The sequence below is a fragment of the Rhinoderma darwinii genome, chromosome 4 (genome assembly GCF_050947455.1).
Source record: "Rhinoderma darwinii isolate aRhiDar2 chromosome 4, aRhiDar2.hap1, whole genome shotgun sequence".
Lineage (NCBI taxonomy): Eukaryota > Metazoa > Chordata > Amphibia > Anura > Rhinodermatidae > Rhinoderma > Rhinoderma darwinii.
In genome coordinates, this window is record NC_134690.1 from 300839339 (window position 1) to 300863098 (window position 23760).

Genomic DNA, 23760 nt, shown 5'->3' on the forward strand with positions numbered 1-23760 from the left:
TAGTGTTGCACTGATAAATGATCTGATCCCCCTTTTGGAACACAATCTGCACATTTTGTGTTGCAATATTCTGAGAGTCCTAACTTTTTTTTTTGCGACGAAGCGATGTGTGGGTTTATTTTTTACGGGACAATCTGTAGTTTTTATCGGTACCATTTTGGGGTACAGACAACTTTTTTATCACTTTTTATGAGAGGTGTGGTGAACAAAAAACAGCAATTCCTCAATTGTTTTTGATTTATATTATTTTACGGTGTTACCAGTGCGCTATAAATTATATATTTACTTTATTCTGCGGGTTGATACGATTATGGCAATACCAAATGCATATCTTTTTTTGTTTTACGGCAATTGCACGAAAAATTTTGTTTTTGTGTTGCGGTATTCTAAGAGCCATAACATTTTTATTTTTCCATCAAGAAAGCTGTGTAAGGGCTTGTCTTTTGCAGAACAAACTGTACATTTTACTCGTGTAAATTGATCCCTTTTTATTCTATTTTTTTGGGAGATGAAGTGACCAAAAAAATTGCGATTCTCGTATTGTTTTTTTATTTATTTTTACGGCGTTTACTGCACGGAATAAACATTTTTATAGTTCAGTCTTTTATGACTGCGGCGATACCAACTATGTATAGTTTTTTTTCAAAATTTTCTAATAATAAATAACTTGATAAAGGGAAAAAGTGTGATTTATAATTTTATTGCGTGAAACATCATAGCAACCATCGGAAACATGCGATCGCGTAGCAGTATTGCCGATGGTGTTGCAACAACTTAGATGCGGCGATCACTATCAATCGCCACATTTAAAGAGGCTCTATCACCAGAAGTTCCACAGAAACTTTACCTAAGTGTCGGGAGTGTGAATAGACATCGCATCCTGGCTGGACGCAATGTCTATTCACTCTCAAGACACTTCAGTAAAGTTAATGTGGGTGTATGTGACTACAAATGGACATGAATGGAGAGAAGTGTATGACGCTAATTGGTCAAGGGTTAATCAAACAATGTATAAACATTGACATACTGTATTTCAGCATAAAAGCTATATTAACAAATGTATGGGTCTACAACTTGTTAACACGAATAACAATCCTGGAATACAATTATAATGCTAAACGTAAGGGCACATGGAAAATCATTTCTATATATTTTTTTTATTTTCTTTTTAAGCAAATGGGAAATGGATTTTCGTGAAATGTTCTCCATTTCCCTTTAAGTCTAGCAAAGGGAAGAATTGTATGAGCATTTCTCTCCATGAATAAGTTGCTGAAGGTCTAAGCACTTCAGATGGTTTCTTTTTAGTTTCTATCTATTTGAACTATAGGATATTCACTTTTCACACTCATTTAACATCTCTCACCTATTCTACTTGTCTGGATACATCTATTGATAAAATGAGCCCTTCATGTATTGTTGATTCAATAAATGTAGTTTTCTCTAGAAGCTCACAATTTAAAAAAAAAAAAAGAAGAAGAAATGCATTGTGGCTTTGTGTGAAGTTGAAAAACCTACAGCCTATACTCAAAGAAAACGTAAGAATTTATGAAGTCTGCATAGTTCATTGTGATTGGAGGACAATGTTTCTGATGAGTCTCTTACATACAACATTATACACAATATCTTTACCCCTTCGGAGATATTATTAGGGTTATTAGATTGTAAACTCCAGTTAAATATTTGCTATAATAGTAAAAGTGTAAAGAGTTTTTGTAGTGCAATTGTGGTCTAGTTTAAGCCTGTATTTTAATGAATACTGGTTTAGTGTAACCTAATGATGTATTTTGGACCATAATATGAGTACAAATTAGTTACAAAGCAAAAAATGTGATTGTGCAGGGAGGTGTTTTCCTACATTCATACATAAAACTGATGCTAAATACCCCCCCCCCCCCCACACATAAAAGCACACTGCAGTCAGTCTGCAACAGGCTGGAATGGCTGAAAACACGCAGTGATAGTTTGCTCTCTGCAAATACAGGGAATGTTTGTCTATAACGGCACAAGAAATAGAATACTTTGGTTTGCAACACTAAACTGCCCACCTTTGTTGTCCTTGATAACGCGTTGGTGAATACATGCTGGGATCACTGTTTGAAGCCCCCATGTTGTTTTGACCTGGTGGACCCATACTGACCTCAGCACCCATGCCATATTCAGACCTACAGAAATGGAACATTTTATGAAAAGACAGGCATCAGGAATATTCATATAGAAGTACATCAATGTGCTTCAAACTTTCTGGCATCACTACTTTTCAGCTTCTTTAGAATCTAAAGGTTTCTTTGGACAACTCTCTTTTTAAGTATCACTGTTTGAAATCTATAACATTTTAAAGGGAAATGTATGAGGATTAAGCAAGAGAATGCCTATTTAATCTTTTAAGAGCTAGTGACCTTCAGCTCTGACTTTCATTGGAGCTATTTTAAGTCAATGAAGTGAACTGCAAATCAATGGCTATTGAACTTGGAAGGTACATCTGTCCATATGGATAAAACTGCTGCAACACAAAGGCTCCGTACATCTATCATGCATAAAATCTATGCATTAACTATACTAAAAATATAAAGTGTAGGTACGTCTATATATAAAGACATACCTACACTATATATTTTCAGAATTGTTAATTTATAGACTTTAGGCACGATAGATGTACGGAGCCATAATATATATATATATATATATATATATATATATATATATATATATATATATATATATATACATATACACATATACGCACACACACACATACATATATTCAATGAGAAGGGGAGGAAAGGGAAGAAGCTGGGGTGTAACAAAATCTATTCCTCAATAGAATGTCTGGGACCTTTGATCAAAATTAATTTACTATAAAAATCGGTGCTACTCTAAATCTCTAACTCAGGATTTTAAACTACGGATTGATGAAGGGGAATGTTAAAATACTTGTACTGCATGGTGATCCCAAATCCCAAAAGGTTGTTAATGTTTTTAACTGCCTTAATTAAACTGATGTTATAAAGTGAATATAAAACATTGCAATATACCAGATACAGTTAAATACTACCCTTAAGCACTAAACAACCTTCAAATGTCACTCTGCTATTTACCAGTTTCTACATTTACCTGCACTTGAAAGTTTTGTACAGTATAACGAACATCTAATAGTTTGCCAATTGATTGCTACCTACATAAATCCCAGGGCAATTAAGCCTTAACAGGCTAATACCTGAACGTCACATGTGTCTGCACAAGAGCGTGTAAGATTGTTTGTGAGTGTGCGCGCGCAAGAGTGAGTGTATGTTCGTTCGAAAGATAGTAAGTCTGTGTGTGAGAGTGTGTGAGAGTGTGTGAGAGTGTGTGAGAGTGTGTGTGTGTGTGTGTGAGAGAGAGCTTGCACGACTGTCCGAGTTTGCGGAGCATTGAATAATAGAGTACTGGTTATACATAAGAACGTAATAACACACTTGGGCATTGGTAGATACCAATGGTACGAAATCTTTTTCCACAACATTACCAAAACACATCTAATAATGCTTCCTCAGAATGCTACATACCAGGCACCCCAATTTCTTAGCATAGCAATCAACAGAACACTATGCTTTTACACAGTCGAGTTACATTATTACTATCACCAGGTATTATATAGAGTAACCGCCGTGTGCAGGACAGACAGCAGCTAGACGGGTTGGGAGTGACTCAATAAAGGTGCTGGTAGATTGTCTCAGATTTTTGGAGCAATACTGACTGCAGTGCATCCCACAATTGCTGGAGGATGCGTGGGGGAGGATCCATGGAGTCGAAAAAGACGATCGAGGTGGTCCCACAGAAGCTCAATTGGGTTCAAGTCTGGCAAATTAGGGGGCCAGGTAAGTACTTGGAAGTTTTGGTTATGCTCTTCCAACCACTGTGGGACATTTCTAGCCATGTGACATGTCGCATTGTCTTGCTGGAAGATTCCATCTGCCCCAGGGAAGACAAAGAGCATGTATGGGGGCGGTATGATCTGCAATAATGGATTTATTCCCAAAACGGTTCAGAGTGCCTTCCATATGAATAAGTGGGCCCAGAGAATGCCATGAAAAAATTCCCCAGACCAGCTTGTGTACTTCCAGAGATGGTTGCAGGGTGTTTGTTCTCTGTTTCATTTGACATGTCAACGTTCATCCATTCGATGAAGCAGAAAACATGACTCATTGGAGAAGGCAACCCTTTTGCCAATCATCAGTAGTCCAATTCCAATACTGCCGTGCAAATTAAAACCTTTTTTCCGATGCACCTTTGTTAACATAGGAACAGTGACCATACATCTGCTTCGGAGCCCCATGCACAGTAGGATTCTCTGAACTGTTGTTTTAGACATGACCAGTAGCCGCCGGTTTGATTTTCACTCTGAGCTGCTCCACTCTAGCGTGTCGTTCGGCCCTCACACACCTTCATACCCGACGTTCCCCTCTCACATCAATGGCCTGTGGTGCTCCAGTTTCCACATCTGTTATTCCCAATGGGGCCATTTGTCCAGTCACGTTTTGTAGAGGTCCGGTCAGCACCAGGAATTGTAGGGTGCACGAGTAGGGGCCCAGACCAGTAATATAGAAACAAAATTATTCGGGACACCGTTGGAGTGAAAATAATTACTTAGTTTTTTATTTTGCCAGTAAGGCCGGATTCACACGATCGTGTTCGGTCCGTGATATACTGTCCGTAAGTCGGCCGCATTTCCCGGACCGAACACACTGCAGGGAGCCGGGCTCCTAGCATCATATTTATCTATGACGCTAGGACTTCCTGCCTCCCATGATAAAAACATGATTACAGTATGGGACAGATTTCCTGCACCGAGGCAGTGACACCTAGAGTCATAGGTAACTATGACGCTAGGAGCCTGGCTCCCTGCAGTGTGTTCGGGCTGGGAAATGCGGCCGACATATGGACCGTATATAACGGACCAAACACGCTCGTGTCTGGGAGGCCTAAGTATGTGCGTGCGACGTTTCGGTCATAAGCGACCTTCATGAAGCACTGCAAGAATATACTGGAACAGTAGATAACTATGGCGCTATGGATGAGCGGCTAGCCGCATGAAGAGCGCTAGCTGTAAGTGCACCTGTATGGGGGAGCTGGAGACATAGATGACTGTAGTGCGATGGAAAAGCGGCTGGCCGCATAGAGAGAGCTCTCTATGCGGCCAGCCGCTTTTCCATAACACAACAGTCACCTATGGCTCCAGCTCGCCCATTCTGGTACACTTACAGCTAGCACTCTTCATTCGGCTAGCCGCTCATTCATAGCGCCATAGTTATCTACTGTTCCAGTGTATTCGTGCAGTACTTGATGAAGGTCGCTTATGACCGAAACATCGCAGCACATACTTACTGGCAAAATAAAAAACTAAAATTATTTGCACTACATTCGCTGTGCCGTTTCTTGGTTTCTATTTGTCCACTCACATTACACTTTCACCACAGCAGCACGCGAACTGTTCACAAATTGCGCTGTTTGAGAAATACTGCCACCCTTGGCCCGAAAGCCAATAGTCAGCACTTTTTGCAGCTCTGATAAATAGCCTTTGTTACCCATGGCAACGAGTGATAAGTGTTCAGACAGCCTATCGCACACCTTATATACCCACCATGCCCGCCCCCGAAAAATCACTTCCTTCATGGGCTATGCGCTGCAGCCATCAAAAGTAGGAGGTGGTCATAATAATGTGACTCGACTGTGTAGATTGTATTTTAGCAGAACAAATTCTGCAAATTAATAGCTTAGATTATGAACATATCTCAGTGGCACTCACACAACAATGGGGGAGATTTATCAAAACAAAACTGGTGCTAAGGAAAAGTGGGTCAGTTGCCCTTCGCTACCAATCAGATAGCTTCTTTCTTTTTCAAACTGTCCGCTGGAATCGGATTTGTTGCTTTGGGCAAATGCTCCACTCTTATTTTGCACTAGCTTTGATAAATCCTTCCAAATGTCTTCAGTGCTTCTAAACCCATTTTAATCTCATAACACGTCCTTCCCTGTCTGCTCCCCAAAATGTAATTTTTATCGTTAATCTACATCATCTTTGTATTATGCCCATCACTGAAAACCCTAGCCACAACCTGCACAATGCCCAGAAATATTATCTTGTTTTGATGAGTGACACCAGCTTTTATTTGTACCACTATAATTTTTTCCTGATTGATTTCTGATATGGCATTAGAGGGGAAACACCACAGTTTTTTTTTTTAAATGAAGCATCACATTGTGCTTATATCAGCATCATGTGACCTAGCTAAACTGCCATTTTTGTTTTACTAATATCCATATAGTTTTTCAAGCTCTATTATTGGGGACCTCTGGGCTAATCCATGTAAAAAATTTTGATTAAGAAACATTCGTTTTTGCGACGAGTAAGTGTCAGAGACCATGCTTTTAATATGTTGACAATAAAGTAATTTGGCTTATACCAGAAGTTGCTGGATTGCAGTACCTTTTTCTCATGTAAAATAAAGGACAGCTATGACATACTCCTAAAGTATCATGTTTAGTTACGGTTTTTAGAATTCCCTGTACGAACACAATATAGCAGTGTTACACAGGCATTTGTAAAATCTAAAATCGCCCAAGCTGACTTGTAACATAAGGGAGGGGTTAAATCGTACAGTGCCAGCGCATATCATCTTTTGCCGTACAGCTTCTCGTATTTTTCTTGCTATTTCACAATGATTTTCTAATGTCTTGATCTACAAAATCACCAATGTGACAACCTAACCTACGGAGTCAGTCATTTTAATACTATGCTTGGCTACTAAATCTCGGGAAACAAAGTAAAAGGGTGGGCACGACACTATATGTAAAAAAATGCTGCCTAAACAAATGTGTAACAATTACACAAAAAGAAGAGGAAAGAAATGCTATTAGAATCGCACATCAAAACAATTTAAATTACTTTTTTACATTATACAAGTACAAATAATGAGTACAGCGGTACTCAAAAGGGTAAAAAATATATCTAAAAACAATAAAACAAAAAAAGAGACATGGCTACTAAATCAACACTAAAATAAAATCACTAGCATCAGAAACCCTTTACCCTAAAAAGGTTGACTATTTTTAGGATATCAAAATACTGTAAATGAAAAAAAATAATATTCAGTTTTTTCTGCTTCCAACCTTTTCATTCAACACACTTTTACAGTATCTCTTTTAAAACATTATGTCTGAATCTCCATAACAACAAATCCACTGGATGACAAGCTACATATTTTTTCATTTCACAACAAAAATCAGGGAAAAAAAATAGTTCTTGTAAAGATAAAATATTGGTATATATTATTTATAAGCAGACCAATGAGAATTTCTGATTTTGTATGTTTTATTATATAACAGACTATACTAGGGGAATGATTCACAGTTGCTGACTTTTAATATGTACTTACCTTCTATCATAGCTTCCAGGTCCATAAGGAAATTGCTGCCGCTGACTCATTCCTATGTTGGACATCACTCCAGATGGAGTCTGGTTGTAGATATCCGGCATACCACTGTTAGGCATTTGGACAGGGGGCATGAAAGGCTCATTGCTTACAGACACTAAAATAAGAAAATGTGCACATTAAAAAATGTTTCAGTTTACCTTGAAACCGAGATATCAATTATCCATAGAGTCTTTTAATGACCGGGCCATAACCATGTCAGCTGGAATTATACTAGCCCCTGGCAAAGGGTTGAAGCATTTCAAAGGTTTGGTTATAAACAAGTGTAGAGGTACTATGCTGCAAGGGGGAAAAACATGAAGACTCCTGCAATCCGGAGGGCATGTTTATTAAATTATTTTAGGTCAGTCAGCAAAAGCCACAGCATTTTTTTAAAGAAAAGAATACTGGCTTAACATAGGAGTAAAAATTAAAATGGTTAATGCAACTAAACAAGCACATCTTTGGGATGGTATGCTGCCATCTTAAAGTGTAACCCCAATGTTGCTGGCGTCTTAGTCTCCTACCAGATGTTTAAATCTGACAATGATAGACGTGGCCGGAAAATAGGGCGGTACTGTTGCAGAGGTTGCCTTGGCAACAGTAGCATCTCCCGAAGTCCGATTCAAGCTTCAGGTGGGAGACGAGGACACCTGCCACTTTGGAGGTACCCTTTAAGCTTACCAATAACTTTAAGTAGTTGTTAGGCCTCATGAACACGACCGTAAAAACTCCCGTTATTACGGGTCGTAATTACGACCCCTAATAACGGGCTCATAGACTTCTATTGGCGACCGGTGCCTTCCCGTTTTCTCACGGGAACGTGCCCGTGCCGTTGAAAAAGATAGAACATGTCCTATTTCAGGCCGTAATAACGGCACGGACAGTTCATAGAAGTCTATGGAGCTCTCGTAATGACGGGTGGCTACATGTGTGCACCCGTCATTACGGCAGCGTTGCTAAGCGACGTCAGTAAATAGTCACTGTCCAGGGAGCTGAAAGAGTTAACTGATCGGCAGTAACTCTTTCAGCACCCTGGACAGTGACTACCGATCAGTATAAACCTGTAAAAAATAAAAGACGTTCATACTTACCGACAACTTCCTGCTTCCTCCAGTCCGGTCTCCCGCCCGTTGCCTTGGTGACGCGTCCCTCTCGACATCCGGCCCGACGTCCTGGCCATCCCTGGATGACGTTTCAGGCCATGTGACCGCTGCAACCAATCACAGGTCAATCACAGGCTGCAGCGGTCACATGGACTGCCGCGTCATCCAGGGATGTCGGGCTGGATGTGAAGAGAGGGACGCGTCACCAAGACAAGGGCCGGGTAAGTATGAATTTCTTTAACTTTTATTACAGAAAGGGCTGTCCCTTCTCTCTATCCTGCACTGATAGAGAGAAGGGGCTGCCGATTAGTGCAGTGCTATTTTGCCGCCAAAAACGTGCTCGTAAATACGGGTGGAATACGTGTGACACCGGACCCATATTTACGGGCACGGGTTCGTAAATACTGGTGCAAAACGGGTGGAATACGTGTGACACCGGACCCGTATTTACGCCAGTATTTACGGGTGGGAAAAAATACGGTCGTGTGCATGAGGCCTTACAAAAACAATACAGTCGTATGTATCCATATCATTTCTATCAGACAGGAGTGGAGATGCAATTATTGGGAAGAAATCATCCAACAACAAATAGTGGAAATTTGTGAAGTAGATGTAGGCCTCATTGACCTGAAATAGATCTTTAGTTTTACACCAAAACTCGGAAACAAATCCCATCAGAGGTTACAATTACAAAATTCCAAAGCTTTTTCTTTGGATTTCCCTCTTCCACCTTCTGGGATTAGTTTTTGCTTTCAATAAAACATTACAGACTGGGAAAATAGCCTATTTTTTCGTTTGTGAGAACGAGACTTGATCATTCACTGAATACTTGATAAAGTCACCTTTTCATTAAAATCTCTTTTTAATGGGAATGTTATGTAGACATTTCCATTTAAACCCATATGAAGTTGGCAACAATTTTCCTTGATAAATTAAAATACCTAAATATGGCTACATATTAATAAAGCCCAGGACTGTACTTAAAGTAATTCTATAAAAACGGTCTACATTCATAAAAACAGCCACTTTTACTATGTGTAAATCATAAATACAGCCTAAAAACTAGCAATCACACAACAAAAGATGCAACATCTCTGAAGAAAACCAGTGAAATAAGCTTAAAATAATATAAAGTGTTTAAATAACCATACAATAAACACGTATACAGACTTGCGTATTAGGGACCCATTCATTTCTATGGCCGACGAACACCTTCCCGTATATTTACGGGAAGGTGTCCGGGCCGTAGAAACCTTCTGTAAAAAATAGGACATGTCCTAAGTTTTTTTATTTTACGGACCGGGCCCCCATACTTTATAATGGGAGCACGGTCCGCAAATCGGATGACTGTCTGCAGCTGCCCACGCCCATAATCAAGGACCGTGATTACGGCACGGTTGTGTGCATGGGGCCTAAGGGTGAGAACACACAGCGCAGGCGGCTGAAACCAAACCTACATAGGTGATGAATGGCTTTACGATTAGCCCGCTCGCATGTAGGCTTAACTTTGGCCGATTGAACATGCCGCACCATGTTATTTCTCACTAAAAAAGAGCAGAAAGTTTTTAATCCTAAATTAATAGAAAAAATGATTTTCAACAAAAACGGTAATAAACAAAAAAAAAATCATTACGATGACAACAATTCTAAGACTTTATTCTAAGAACCCTGGTGAGATCGGCTTCTTCCATACACTTCCCCCTTTTCAGCTATATAAAACATGATAAAAAGATATTGAGGAATTTAAGTACAAAATTTTGATTGTTGCCCCTCAAGTAAATTAGGAAATCTGTGTTCTCAATCAGCACTTGCTGATTACATACTCATACTTCCTATCAAATGTTGTAACATTGATTAGAACAGCGGTTGAAGCTGAAGAAGGCTGGGTAATTTCTTTCAGGTCATTAAAATGAATATATTATGTAATGTGAGCTGCGCACAAAGGAAGCAACAAAAACACCTAAAGCAGGATCATTTGACAAGAACAATGAGACCAGAGTAGAAATATGCATGCAACACTGAATTAACCTACATTACATTGACAAAGGTATTGGGACACTTACACATTACACCTACAGGAGATTTTAGGACAACCCGATCTTAATCCATAGACATTAATATGGAGTTGCCCCCCCCTTGGCAGCTAGAACAGCTTCCACTCTTCGGGGAACAGCTCCTGAATTTCAGACGTAATTGCATGTACTCGCGTTTTGCGGGGCGTCTTTTACGGACGTAATTTGGAGCTGTTCTTCATTGGAGTCAATGAAAAAAGGCTCTAATTACATCCCAAGAAGTGTCCTGCACTTCTTTTGACGAGGCTGTAATTTTACGCGCTGTCTTTTGACAGCGACGCGTAAAATGACAGGTCGTCGGCACAGTACATCGTAAAGCCCATTGAAAGTAATGGGCAGATGTTTGCCGACGTATTGGAGCCGTTTTGTCAGACGTAATTCGAGGCATAAAACGCCTCCGTTACGTCTGAAAACAGGTCGTGTGAACCCAGCCTAAGATTTCCCTTCACTAGTACTATGGGACCTAGGTCGACCCCTGAAAAACAAACCCATAGCATTATCCCTTAACCACCAAACTTTACAGTTGGCACAATGCAGTCAGACAGGTAATGTTCTCCAGGTATTCGCCAAACCCGACTCATCCATCACTCGACAGAACACGTTTCCACTGCTCCAGAGTCCAGTGGCGGCGTGCTTTACACCACTCCATCTGACGCTTGGGATTGTGCTTGGTGACGCAAGACTCCATGCAGCTGCTTGGCTATGGAAACACATGCCATGAAGCTCCCAGCGCAGTTTTTGTACGGATGTTAATGCCAAAGAAAGCTTGGAGCTCTGCAGTTATTGAGTCAGCAGAGCGTTGGCGACTTTTATGCACTATGCTCCACAGCACGAGGTGACCACGCTCTGTAACTTTACGTGGTCTTCCACTTCGTGTGTGAATTGTTGTGGTTCCTAAATGCTTCAACTTTGCAATACTACCACTCACAGTTGATCGTGGAATATCTAGGAGGTAAGAAATTTCACAAACTAATTTGTTACAATGGTGGCATCCTATTACTGTACCACGCTAAAATTCAGTGAGCTCTATAGAACAACCCATTCTTTCACACAAGTTTGTAAAGGCGACTGCATGGCTTGGTGCTTGGTTTTCTACACCTGTGGCAATGAGACTGAATGAAATACCCAAGTTCAATGATTAATTGGTGTCCCAATACTTTTTTAAATACAGTGTATATTTACACAACAGATGGTATTTCAGCTTATGACAACACTGCTCTGCTTAAAGGGAGTTTGTCATTAGACTTTAGGCTAACAAACGGCTGACAATGCTAGTTAGCGATTGAGTAAAGGAAAAGTGACATATCAGTGTTTAAGATCCCAGAGCTTGCATCAGGGCAAAAAAGAACTTATTTTCTGGCGTACCATATGCAAATTAGGTTTGCTGAGCTCTAACCACTCCCCTCCCCACTGCAATTGATTGACAGTTCTGCTTGTCTTCATCATTATCAGGGCCAACAATCAACTGCAGATCACAAGGGAGTGGCTGCAGCTGTAGATGCCAGACACTTTCTATTCCGGTGGACACGAAAACCAAATTTGCATACGGCTAACGTCAAAGTAAAAGTTATTTTTTACCCTGATGCAAACCGAAGATCTTCAACCCTAGCATGTTCCTATTCCTTTACCCTATTGCTATCTTGTAGCATCAGGCATCTGTTTGCCTAAAATCTGATGACAGGCTGATGACCAGATGACCGGATGTAATAGAGGGCAACACAAAAAAAACGGCATCTATTTGCTGCAGTTCTCTGCTGCACCATTCCGTACTGTGAGTACACTCTAAGGGCTCATGGATACTACCATATTATGGCTCCATACAAAGCCATAATACAACACCAATAGAGGCTATTGGGTCCTTCTATACCTCTGTATACCTCCGATAACTTGAAATACAAACAATGTAATATCGTAGCATGCTTTATTGGATGCTATATTACAGAGGTAATCTCCCCTAGAAGCTTTGCTTCAAAGGAAGCATATTTCCGAAATACAGTATAATAGAAAGGCAACATATGTCGGCACATGGAGTGTACTACGGCTTTGTCGCGTGTGTGAAGCTTTAGTGTTAGTCAAAGAGATGTCAAAGATGCAGTTAAATAGGCAGCCAATTGCTAATAGAGAAACAATGCCTTTAGCCACTCAGGTATATCGCACATATATTTAAATTATTATATTATATTTACAATATTTAAAGACCATAACTGTAGAGATGCTGCATTCAGAAGGTAAAGAATTGGCATAAATCACTGGCAACCGAAACGTAAAAGTATGACTGCGAGCAAGAACAGATGTAACGTCCACTGCGCCAATGTTTCTACCATATTTATTGCGAGTATAATTCTTTTGGTTGCAAGAAAAAGTCTAGCAAACTGAATGCCATGCATACCATTATCGAGGAAAACGAAAAAAAAACTGCACAATACTTTAAAAAAAATAAAAATGTGAAAACAAAATAAATCAATATATCTTGTAGTTTTTGGGATCATACCTTTTCTCATACCACTGAAAGGATCTTTGTTAGGCTCATAAGGCATCCGGCCCATCATGTCTGGTACATTCATCCCTAGTTGGGAAGGGGTATTAGGAGTAATAGAATTGCGCTTTGGGAAACCTGAATCATCAGAAAATGGATCTTGCACACTCACTGCACTGTTCCTATTGAACATAAAAGTTGCACAAGTGGGAATGGAGAAAAAAAATTGAGATGATCTGTTTAACGGCAACTTGCAAGAATACAGCATAGATCCTTATTAAAGTGTTGCAATGTAAATGCACATACCTGCCACCTGGCATTGGCTGTATCTGACCATGGGGTGTTGAAGCAGGCGTTGGCGGTTTTAAATCGCCAGGCAGCTCAGCCATGGAATTACTACCCGTGGACTGAGGAGTATGTGGCCCTTGGAAAGATCCAGAGTTGGCTAAATAACAAAAACACAGAAAATGGCCTCTTACAAAAATATGTAGCCAGAAAATATTTTAACTCACAAAAATGTTTTCAGTGAATATTCTATATCCCACAGCAAACATGCCAACATTTTAATCCACTGCACACATTAACCACTTCAGTACCAGGGTATTTTCCACCATTAATGACCGGAACCATTTAAACATTCCGACATTGACTGCATATCCGTTTGTGCCAGGAAACCATTTTGTTGCAACTTTTTCTTTGTTCTATTTTTAAAGAAATATCTTTTTCTTTTCCAGTCTTATTATCGATAAAGTTTGAAAATGGCAAAAAAAAGCCGTAAATTTTTCATATTTTAACTGAAATTTAATTTTAAAAATAGTCTAAAAAATTTGGTTTCCATTATGATCAGTTTGATATAACTCATGTTTTATTTTGGGTTTGGTTAGAAATACAGGGTGGACAGGCATTCTTTGCTTATTTATTTTTTACTTTATTATTCTGTTTGGTCTTTCACCATTTTCTTTCTTCTTTTCTGTAACTCAAGAGGTCAGAAAAGACCTTTGGTGAAAAATGTTCTGATATTGGTCTAGTAAGACTCAGCCGTTCTTACCTATAGAGGGCACTAAGTGATCACATGATTTGTGGTGTGATTAATGGGACGAATAAAGAAAGTAGAAATGTTGCTTAGCATTGTGTGCCGTGTATTTAAACCATTTCTCTCTCGGGGAGTCTGCTTGTTACACACATACAAGACATTATTCAGATTTCACAAACAAGAAAAAGTCTATTTTCTGTTCATTGTTTAGTCCATTATGTAAAATGACTATCTTTACTTTAGTTTTTAAAACTCTGCAATAATAATGTAATAAGTGTACTGGTAGAAATATATTCACAGCGATTCTGAGACATTTTCTAAAAATCCAAAGAACCCAAGGCTTGGTCCATTATTTTTTAAAAGGAAAGACCATTACAGGAACTTTAGCTGCTAACCTAACATGCAAGTTATTTGCATAGTTCATACCTATAATGTATCCTAAAACCAAAGCAGTAAATCCTCATCTAAAGACTGTGGGTGGAGACTTGCAAATTCTTCTTCTATGCCCCTATGGCGAACTAAGTATCAAGAATCAGTGATGTATAGCACACATGCAACTGAGAAGTACAGAGCAATGTACTCTAACTTATAGGATTCTAAGGGTATGTTCACACGGCTTATTTTGAGGGGTATTTCGAAGCGTAAAAATTTTTTCTTACACTCCAAAATACGGTTGTTATACACCTGCAAACATTTTCCCATTGACTTCAATGGGAAATACACCATGTAGTCCGTATGAGGAGTGTTTTTATGCTGCTGAATAAAAACAATGCCTCCTAAAAATACGCCTCTTAAAGTGGCATGTCCCATTTTGCAGCATTTTTGGAGCCGATTTTCCATTGACACTACGAAAAAAGTCACTTAAAAAAATATGCCTTAAAATTCGCTTAAAAAATACGCATGCAAACGCCAAAAACACTTTAAAAATCAGCCCTAAAAGCGCTTGGATTCAAAGGCTGTTTTCTCCTGAAATCCGTTTCATATATTTTTCAATACCCTTAGGCTGAGTTCACACCTGCAGATTGCGTGCGGGATTTGGTGCAGATTCCGCATCGAAAATCAGCCACAATTTCAGTACAATACTCGTGGATGGGATTTTCAAAACCCCATCCACATGTAGTGGAAAAAATCTGCACGGAATTGAGGGCATGCTGCAGACTTTTAAATCCGCAGTACATCAATCCTATTGTGGATTTTGACGGCGGATTTTACCCGGTATAGATTACGCACATTTTGCTGCAGATTTGCAGAAAAATCTGTGGAGAGCTTAGGAAGTACGTATTTTACAGTATCATCTGCACATTGCACTGTTAGGGCCCATGAACACGTCCGCATTACCGCTCAGTTTTGTATGGAGTGGTAAAAGGGTTTTAATAGAGGTACATGGGGAGTATACTGTACCTCCGTATGCCCGATTTCATAAGGAGGCATCTGGAGTTTTTTTTTTGTTGGATTATGCATCAATTTGACAGAAATAAAAGTTATGGCATGCTCCATCAGTCCCTGTATGTACAGTGGTATTCTACCCTGTAAGCATTCTAGAGGAATATACCTCTGCACTTAGGGCGCCCGACGGAGCCTATACATGCGTGGAGGCTATGCGGCTTGGCTCCGTACAAGATCAGTGCCTGTGTGCATAACTAGCAGCCACAAAAGCCACATAGATATTGCTTGTTTCGTTACAACAATGGTGGCATTTTTATTTTTTTAAAGCAGTGTTCTGCAGCTTGTGGTTCTCCAGCTGTTGAGATACAACAACTCCTAGCATGCCCTCACAAGCCTGGATTCTGGTTATGCTGTTGCAAGTACCTCCACCTTCCTTGACCGCTCTGAATATATCTTCTCAGTCTAGCAGAGGTGCTTCTATACTGAACATCGGCACAGTAATACTGGGACACAAATGGGAAAATCCAGCACTCGTCTTAAATGATAAATAGTGAATCTTTACTCCATTAGGTTAAAGCCAAATGGTGACGAATGGGCCAAATGCCCGTAGGGAACCATAAGGAGGGCCCCCAGGAAGAAATGTGTTGTATTGGAAAACCTTAGATAGTTTGGTAGGAATAGGGATAATGTAAGTTAAGGTTTTTTTTCTTTGTTCAAAATAGGGCTGCTAGGTAGTCTGCGGGGAGGGGGCGGTTTTGAACTTGAAGGTAAATATAAGGAAATTAAGGGTGGAGTAAAGAATTTGGTGATGGGATTAGGGTGGAGTAGTGTAGGGGGACTTAAGGCAGAGCATGTGAGGGAGAGCAGTTTAATTCTGTTTCTACTTACAGGGAATAGCAAAACCCACCCAGGCAGAATTTATTATAAGGTTTGTTGTGATGTTCTGTATTGTAAGGCAGGATAACGGAACTTCACACACATGAATTCGGTAGCTATGGGCCATGGCGACATAACCACAAGCTAGACGGCTGGTCCCCAGTTCGGACGGACTCGGGGAACTACGAAGGTTGCTCGGGGGGAGTCAGTGGAGGTGCGCATGAACTGCTGGCTCCTGGTCCTTGGGTGAGCCGGAGCAGGCGTTCTCCGGCCCATCACGTGAGGTGCCACAATCATTTGGGTTCACCCAACTGAGCTGTATAATGTGTTGTAAATAAAGAGTGGCTAGTGCCACAAATTTATTTGCCATAATATTGTTATGTGGTTATTTGTGTTAGATGAGTGGGTGTTTAACATGTTCACTCCTTATAGTAAAAGAACAAAAAAAGGAAGACGCTTACATATTTAAGACCAAACGTAGTTCGAGGTCATAGACTATGTAGTTTTGGAGTTATTTCCTCAACGCATGAGGGGTTTAAGCATGTTTCAGTAAAATACTTGTTTTACTTCAATATTTCCAAAGACCTTTAGCATGTGTGGAATCCTTTTAACTCTAACAAACTACCGGTAATATCTGAATATTGACTTTATATCTAATCGGATATCCTTTTTTTTAATTTATTTTTACCAATGAACTGTGTAAAATTTCCAGGTCTGGACATTCAGAACAAGAGTAAAAAAGCTAATAATAATGCTCCACTTTTGTTCGAGATTTAACAGATTAGAACTTTGTATACGAAGCTCATGAACACTTGGCGCGGTCCTCGGCGCACACCTTCCCCCAATACTCCCAATTACATGCTATAAAGTAAACAAAGAGAAGGTTATGACGGGTTAAGTGCACTGCATATTTCAGACTCTGCAGGCAGACACCATGCTGGGAGGATAATTTGCACAGCATGAACCTACTGGCCTAATTCTGATGAGGTGGAGAGATGGGGTGGGGTGAAATCGTGAGAACTTCAAGACGTCACAAATTCAGCTCTGAACAGAGGTCACAGTGAGGACATCTTTGTTTACAAACCAGGGAAGCCCATTCACCCTCCTTCTTCCTCTGGGGATTCCCTCTTGGCTTCTTCACAGATTCTGTGACATCACCTGTCAGCTAAGAATAGAAAATCCAGCCAGCCTCATGTCAGCAAAGATGGATGAGGTTGTGGTAGCAGCTTACTAATTATGACCGGCTTCTCAGACTGGAGGCTTTCTTCCTTGTCTCTGAAGCTTTTCTCTCAGTGAAATGCGCTTTCCTGATACGGCATGCAGCTGCCAGAAGCTAACAACATTCACATAAAGCACAGGTCGGTGTGAGCCAGTCTGATGAGTGGGAGAATGGGCCAGCACAAAGGGTGCACATGCCAGATTCTCTCTCTCCAGCTAAAAACACATGGGGTATTGGACTGTTTAACACACAGCAAATACTAAAAATGTCCGTCAGTCTTAAAAGGCTCATTCATACTAATCTAGTGGAGAAGTGTGCTTAAAGCACTGTAGGCATGACATACAAAAAGCGTGGTCATTAGTGTCAATGGAGCCCTCTAGCATGTTTAGAATGTTACAAAATAACTGGATGCTAGTGATTTAGCTACAATAAATAAATTACATGGGAAATATTAATTATTATATTTAGGGATCTAAAGCAAGTATAGTCTCTTATGTTATGCACTCGACCAATTTACCTGAGGTGAATATAACACATACAGCGGATGGATGCGCCGCCATATGTGGAATGTGGAGAAGATTTGTCCAAAGTGATTTTTAGTCACCCAAAAATTCAACATTGCAGTCCCACGAAAACAGTTAACTAAGTGCATACACAACAAAATTAGATGTCAGCACAAAGCAGAATTGGCTCTTTTTGTGGCTCAAAAGCTGTAAAACTCCATTTTGGGAAATTCTCTCATCTCAAGCCACAAAAAGACAAGTGGACGCAAAACAAAGAGTAGGTTGTATTGGCAGTTGAGTCGCATGGCCTACCCCCTATGGCAGTTGTAATAATAGCGATATTGTCATTGGGACTTCGACTCACAGATACTAGGGTCACACTGTTACTTTTGTAGTAGGAGAGCAATAGCAAAAAGTTTGGGCAACAAAGTAGAATCAGTCTGTTGCATCAATCTTTTCTTACATTCTCCTTATTGAAAATAATTGCATCGCACCACAGCTGTCCGTTATGTTGCTATAGTTCTGTGGGCCTATGAAAAAAAAAAAAGCCACCGGAAGAAACATCTCATAACTAGTGCAAAAGAAAAGTAAAGCCGTTGCCCAAAGCAACCAATCAGATTTAAGCTCAAAGTGGCCACTTTGAGAAAGAAAGGAACAATCTGGTGTATTTGTAGTCTGTTTAAATAATCCATTTAAGTCATGATTATAGAATACTGGCGGCTATTAAATATAATTAGTGGATACTGACGGTAGAGCAGGGATACATACATGAGAATATATAGACTAGATGAAAATAAGCAAACCAACCCCTTTCCTCCAGGGACCGGGGCTCAAGAACAGAATCGCGCATAATTGGAAATAAGAGCAAGTATTGTGCTCAGTTGGGATGTGAATTTTGTGCTCCAAGAGATCCCATTTAGCGTGAAAGAAAGTAGGAGAAATAGGGGTAAATTTAATGAGAAAATAAGTAACCGTGCAGACAGAATGCACAGCGCTGTAGTTTTCCATAATTTACAGTTATTGAGTTGCATTGTTTACTTGAAAATAATAACATTAATTTACATTGCTGCAAAAATAAATCCACCAACATACCCTGGTAGAGCAGTAATAACCATGTTTTATTTTACATAAGGGCCCTGAAAAATGACAGTAATTTTGAAAAGACGCAAAGTCCCAAATATTCTGGTGATCGTAGTACAATATCTTTCATCTCTTTTGACTGTTCTACTGAGTTCTGAATAGATTATCTCAATATAGAAGCAGTATATCTATCTTGAGAGCACATCTGCTCTAGAAGTATGGCCTCATTTTCAATCTACGCAATGACTTAAGAATTAACATGTAGACCTAGAAGTAGGCGTTTTCAGGACAGGAACACTGCTTGCAAAATATTTCTTGAATTCATCACAAATATTAATAACATATAATGAAAATGCAAGATGTTTCATTTAACGCTTTTACCAAAGGTACATGAAAAAAATGCTAGTCTACCTTTAAAGTCAATCTCTAGCCAAAACTAAAACTCGGTTTTTGCTGCACTTAACATTCCTAGATCCTTCCTTCTTTAAAGAGGACCTGTCAGATCTCTTTGGGCCTGTTCACATCAGTAGTCGACTGTGCTATTGATTGCGTCAAAAAACGGAAACCTGCCTCATTAGCAATGTTTCCGTCACCATTGATATTAATGGTGATGCAAACGGAAGCTGTGGTTTCCGTTGAGGGGTTCCATGACAGAAACCTCCGACTGAACCCCTGAACGGAAAGCGAACGCTGATGTGAACCGGCCCTCTACTTGTCTGTTTTAGGAAATACTTGTATCCTTAGTAAAATAATAATTCCGGAGCATCTTTTCTTAGAACTCTGTGTTGTGACGTTCCTCTGTTATCCTTCCTAGAACTTGACTATGTTGGCAACTGGGTGTTACCAGTTGGGGGTGTGTCCCTATACAATCTGACACTATCCAATTTAGTGCTGACAGAGTGAGACTATGTAGGGACACCCCCCGCCCCCCCGTTGACAAGGGGAATAGTAACACCCAGTTGTTAATGTGCTCATAAATATTCAGGAGTAATATCAGAGAAATTGTACAACGCAGAGTAAGGAGAAAAGATGCTCCCCATGCAATTGTTATTACAATGGGAATGCAAGTATTTACTAAAATAAATATGTGTGGAGAGATGACAGATCTTCTTTAGAGAGCTTGTCCATAGGATTTGCCTGGTATTGTAGCTCAGCTCCATTCACTTGAAAAAAAAAAAAAAGCAGACCCTTATTTCCAATCCCATACAGCCCTTTTAAGTCTACAATAATTGGCAGATATGTTAGCTGGTCCTTACATGCAATTTAAGCCAGTCAAACTTGAGAGCACAGGCAACCAAACATTTGTCGAGGGGACGGCTATCCTGCCCAATTCCTCCATAAACAAAGACTCAGATAGGATTTATTTCAATAGAGATGTCAGACACTTCTGGTGCCGCTTATACCAAAGGATTCAACAGCTTAAAAACCAAGTTGTCGGAACCTTCTTCCCCCCCAACTGGTGACACTGCGAGCAGGTCTCATGCACAAAATTAAGGAGGATGACATTTTTCCACTTTTGACTGGAGATCATTTTATGGATCTTATATTTGTTTATAAACAGGGGCAGGTTTCCGGCCAGTTCGCTCCGGACAATCATTCTTCCAGATGTTCCAGTCTGAAGTTGCATGATCAGGGAAAATAACTTTACCCCAGTCCTCTGCAGTCCAATTACTGTACTTACTGCAGAACGTCAGTCTATCCTTAATAGAAGAAAGTGGCTTCTTTGCTGCCGTTCTTGACACTAGGCCAGCCTCCAAAAGCCTTTGCCTCATTGTGCGTGTAGATGCACTGACACCTGCCTGCTGCCATTCCTGAGCAAGTTCTGCACTGGTGTTGAACTGATCCCGTAGATGGATCCTCTTTAGAAGACGGTCCTGGCGATTGATGGACTCCCAGAAGCCTTCTTCACAGCAATCGAACATCTCTCATTGAAGTTCTTGATGATCCAATAAATGATTGATTTAAGGTTGGAAGCATTCTTGTCCTTGAAATAGCAACTCCCAGCATATCCTTACCATTGTTCAGGCTATACTTGGAGCTGTAGTTTTGTGTCATACAAACTTATATGGCAGGGGTTAAAGGGGTTGTCTAAGCATGGGGTGGTTTGTCATATTGATAAACTATCCACAGGATAGGTCATCAGTATATGATCGGTGGGGGTCAGACACCTGGACCACGCAGAAGCAGAAGGTCCCGACCACTGTATAGCGCCCGTGCTGCAGTACTGCTCCTATTCACTTCCGGCACCGACCACTGCATAATTTAAGGTGCCGGAGGCAGCTAATCTGTGCAGGGTCCAGGTATCGGACCCCCACGATCATATACTGATGACCTATCCTGTGAATAGGTCATCCGTATAAAAAACTGGCCTGAAAAACTGAATTTGCAAATCATCTCTGTACTGAGCTGTATTTGTGCTGATGCTGTATAGATGTACGGAGCTTAGTTCTGGTACTGCATATATGTACTGATCTTTGTTCTGATGCTGTATATATGTACTGAGCTTGGTTCTGGTGATGTATATATGGACTGAGCTTGGATCTGGTGATGTATATATGTACTGAGCTTTGTTCTTGTGCTGTACTGAGCTTGGTTCTGTTGCTCTATATATGTACTGAGCTTGCTTCTGGTGAAGTATATATATGTACTGAGCTTGCGTCTGGTGCTGTATTTATGTACGGAGCTTGGTTATGGTGCTGTATATATGTACTGAGCTTGGTTCTGGTATAGTATTTATGTACTTGCCTTGGTCTGGCACTGTATATATGTTCTGAGCTTGGTTCTGGTGCTGTATATATGTACTTGGCTTGGTTCTGGCACTGTATCTGCGAGTTAGCCGGGAGATATATCGCGGTTTACTGTGCACACTACACTGTCCTGCACCCTTCTCCACTTTAATATTGGGTGAATTTTAAATATTGTAATCGTTTCATTTGGATATTAGAATCATTTTCCATGGTGCAATACACGTGACACCCCCCCCCCCCTGCACGTATGTATTTGACGGCAAAACAGAGAACCTAGTGTTAAAAATTTGAATCCCACCCCTGATTATAAACACTTTTGCTAGATCCTACACTAGGGATGAATGTGTATACAGGCTACCTACATGCAGGGGCTCTGCAGGCGAAGTACAATAGTTGCAAATGTGATTAACTCATTTTGAGAAAATACCTCAAAATAAACCTCTAAAATGCTAAATTTTCACAAACCCTAAAATATATGATTTGTGCCTAGACACAATGTTTAGTAACCAATATAAACAACTTTTCTGGCTACTGTGTTTCCAGGAACATCAATTGATGTCCACATGTATTATATAATATAATATTTCAGCAATAACTAAAACAAAGATCAGAAACTGTATGTCATGGTTAATGAAGTATTATTTTAGGGTGTTGTTTACACTGCAAATAGTTACAGACAGAATTGCTCCCCAGCTTGCACTGGGTATGATCTGAACAAATAACAGCAAACCAAAGAGCAACATTTACAGCGGAGAGTGTTCCCATTAATACATTATGCAATTGCTCTTCATACAGCATGCCAGTATATAATGAAATGTACTTCGACAGCATTATTTCCTTTTTTACATGTTTAAAAAGAATAAACCACACATTGAATTATGAAAGATGTTTCAAAGAGTGTAACTGATCACAGAAATATATTATAGTCCGCGTTGACTGTGAAGTCTTCAGGTTGACTATTTACATTAACACACAAGAAATGTTCACTTACGTCTTCACTTAAATCACTACTTCATCATCAATGTACTTGGCAGGGTATGGTTACTGAACTTTTCGATATTGCTTTCATACTATGTTATTCAAGTAATTTAAAATCGAGCCTGTCAGTGAAAATCCCTGGCTGCAATGCCACCCACTTACCAGGAGATGGTGGCTGAATCTTAGGCTGTTTCTTCGACTCGCCGGGATTGAAGATCTCCGGAGGAGGCTCCTCCCCTCTTTCTATTTTGCATTCAAAGGTGAACAGGTACTGTATATACTGCTTTTTCAGGGAGCTGGCAGCACTGCTGGAAGTGCCAACATTCAGATTCGTTGACAGCTCTCGCCATTTCTTGTTTTTATTAACCTAAAATAAAGGAAACATTGTTGTTGGTAAATTATTTCCCATTCAGGAGTGGGGTAGAGAGAAAAGCGCGCACTTTATTCTTTTTCTTTACCATCCTATGTTTTTTTAATGTGTCTCTTTTAACTAACGCTCATTACTCCCACTCAGCAATGCAAAGCCGCTACTCGCAGTTATAAAGCCATTAAAGAACCTGCTGATAGCAACATAAAAGGCGTTGGAGGCTCCTGCACACAACATCCCATAATGCAAAGATAGTTTCAGAAGGGATCTGCGGCAGAGCTTGCAATTTGGATCTAGCCAAAGCACTAGAGCATGCGCGAATTCACGTGCTCTTGTTTCAATTAGAAAAGGCCTCACTGCTAAGAACTCATTTAAAAACCAATAAAAATAACAGCAACTGTGTTATTTCACAATTTAGTGTAATTGTGGGAGCTGTAAATGTGGAACGAATACATGATTATTTCCTACA

At 40.0% G+C, this 23760-nt stretch overlaps 1 protein-coding gene across 8 annotated transcripts in view; it reads right to left on the reverse strand.

Annotated features, from left to right (window-relative positions):
* ARID1B (AT-rich interaction domain 1B) overlaps positions 1–23760 on the reverse strand; it is a 434025-nt gene that overhangs the window by 21684 nt on the left and 388581 nt on the right. For 7 of the 8 annotated variants that reach the window (XM_075862678.1, XM_075862676.1, XM_075862674.1 and 4 more), the window contains 5 exons: positions 23087–23291; positions 13409–13547; positions 13118–13284; positions 7413–7566; positions 2046–2162 (listed from right to left, as the gene is read on the reverse strand). In XM_075862678.1, coding sequence (XP_075718793.1) covers positions 2046–2162; positions 7413–7566; positions 13118–13284; positions 13409–13547; positions 23087–23291 — 782 coding nt within the window. The remainder of the gene's footprint in view (positions 1–2045; positions 2163–7412; positions 7567–13117; positions 13285–13408; positions 13548–23086; positions 23292–23760) is intronic. The other variant, XM_075862680.1, reaches the window with a different exon arrangement.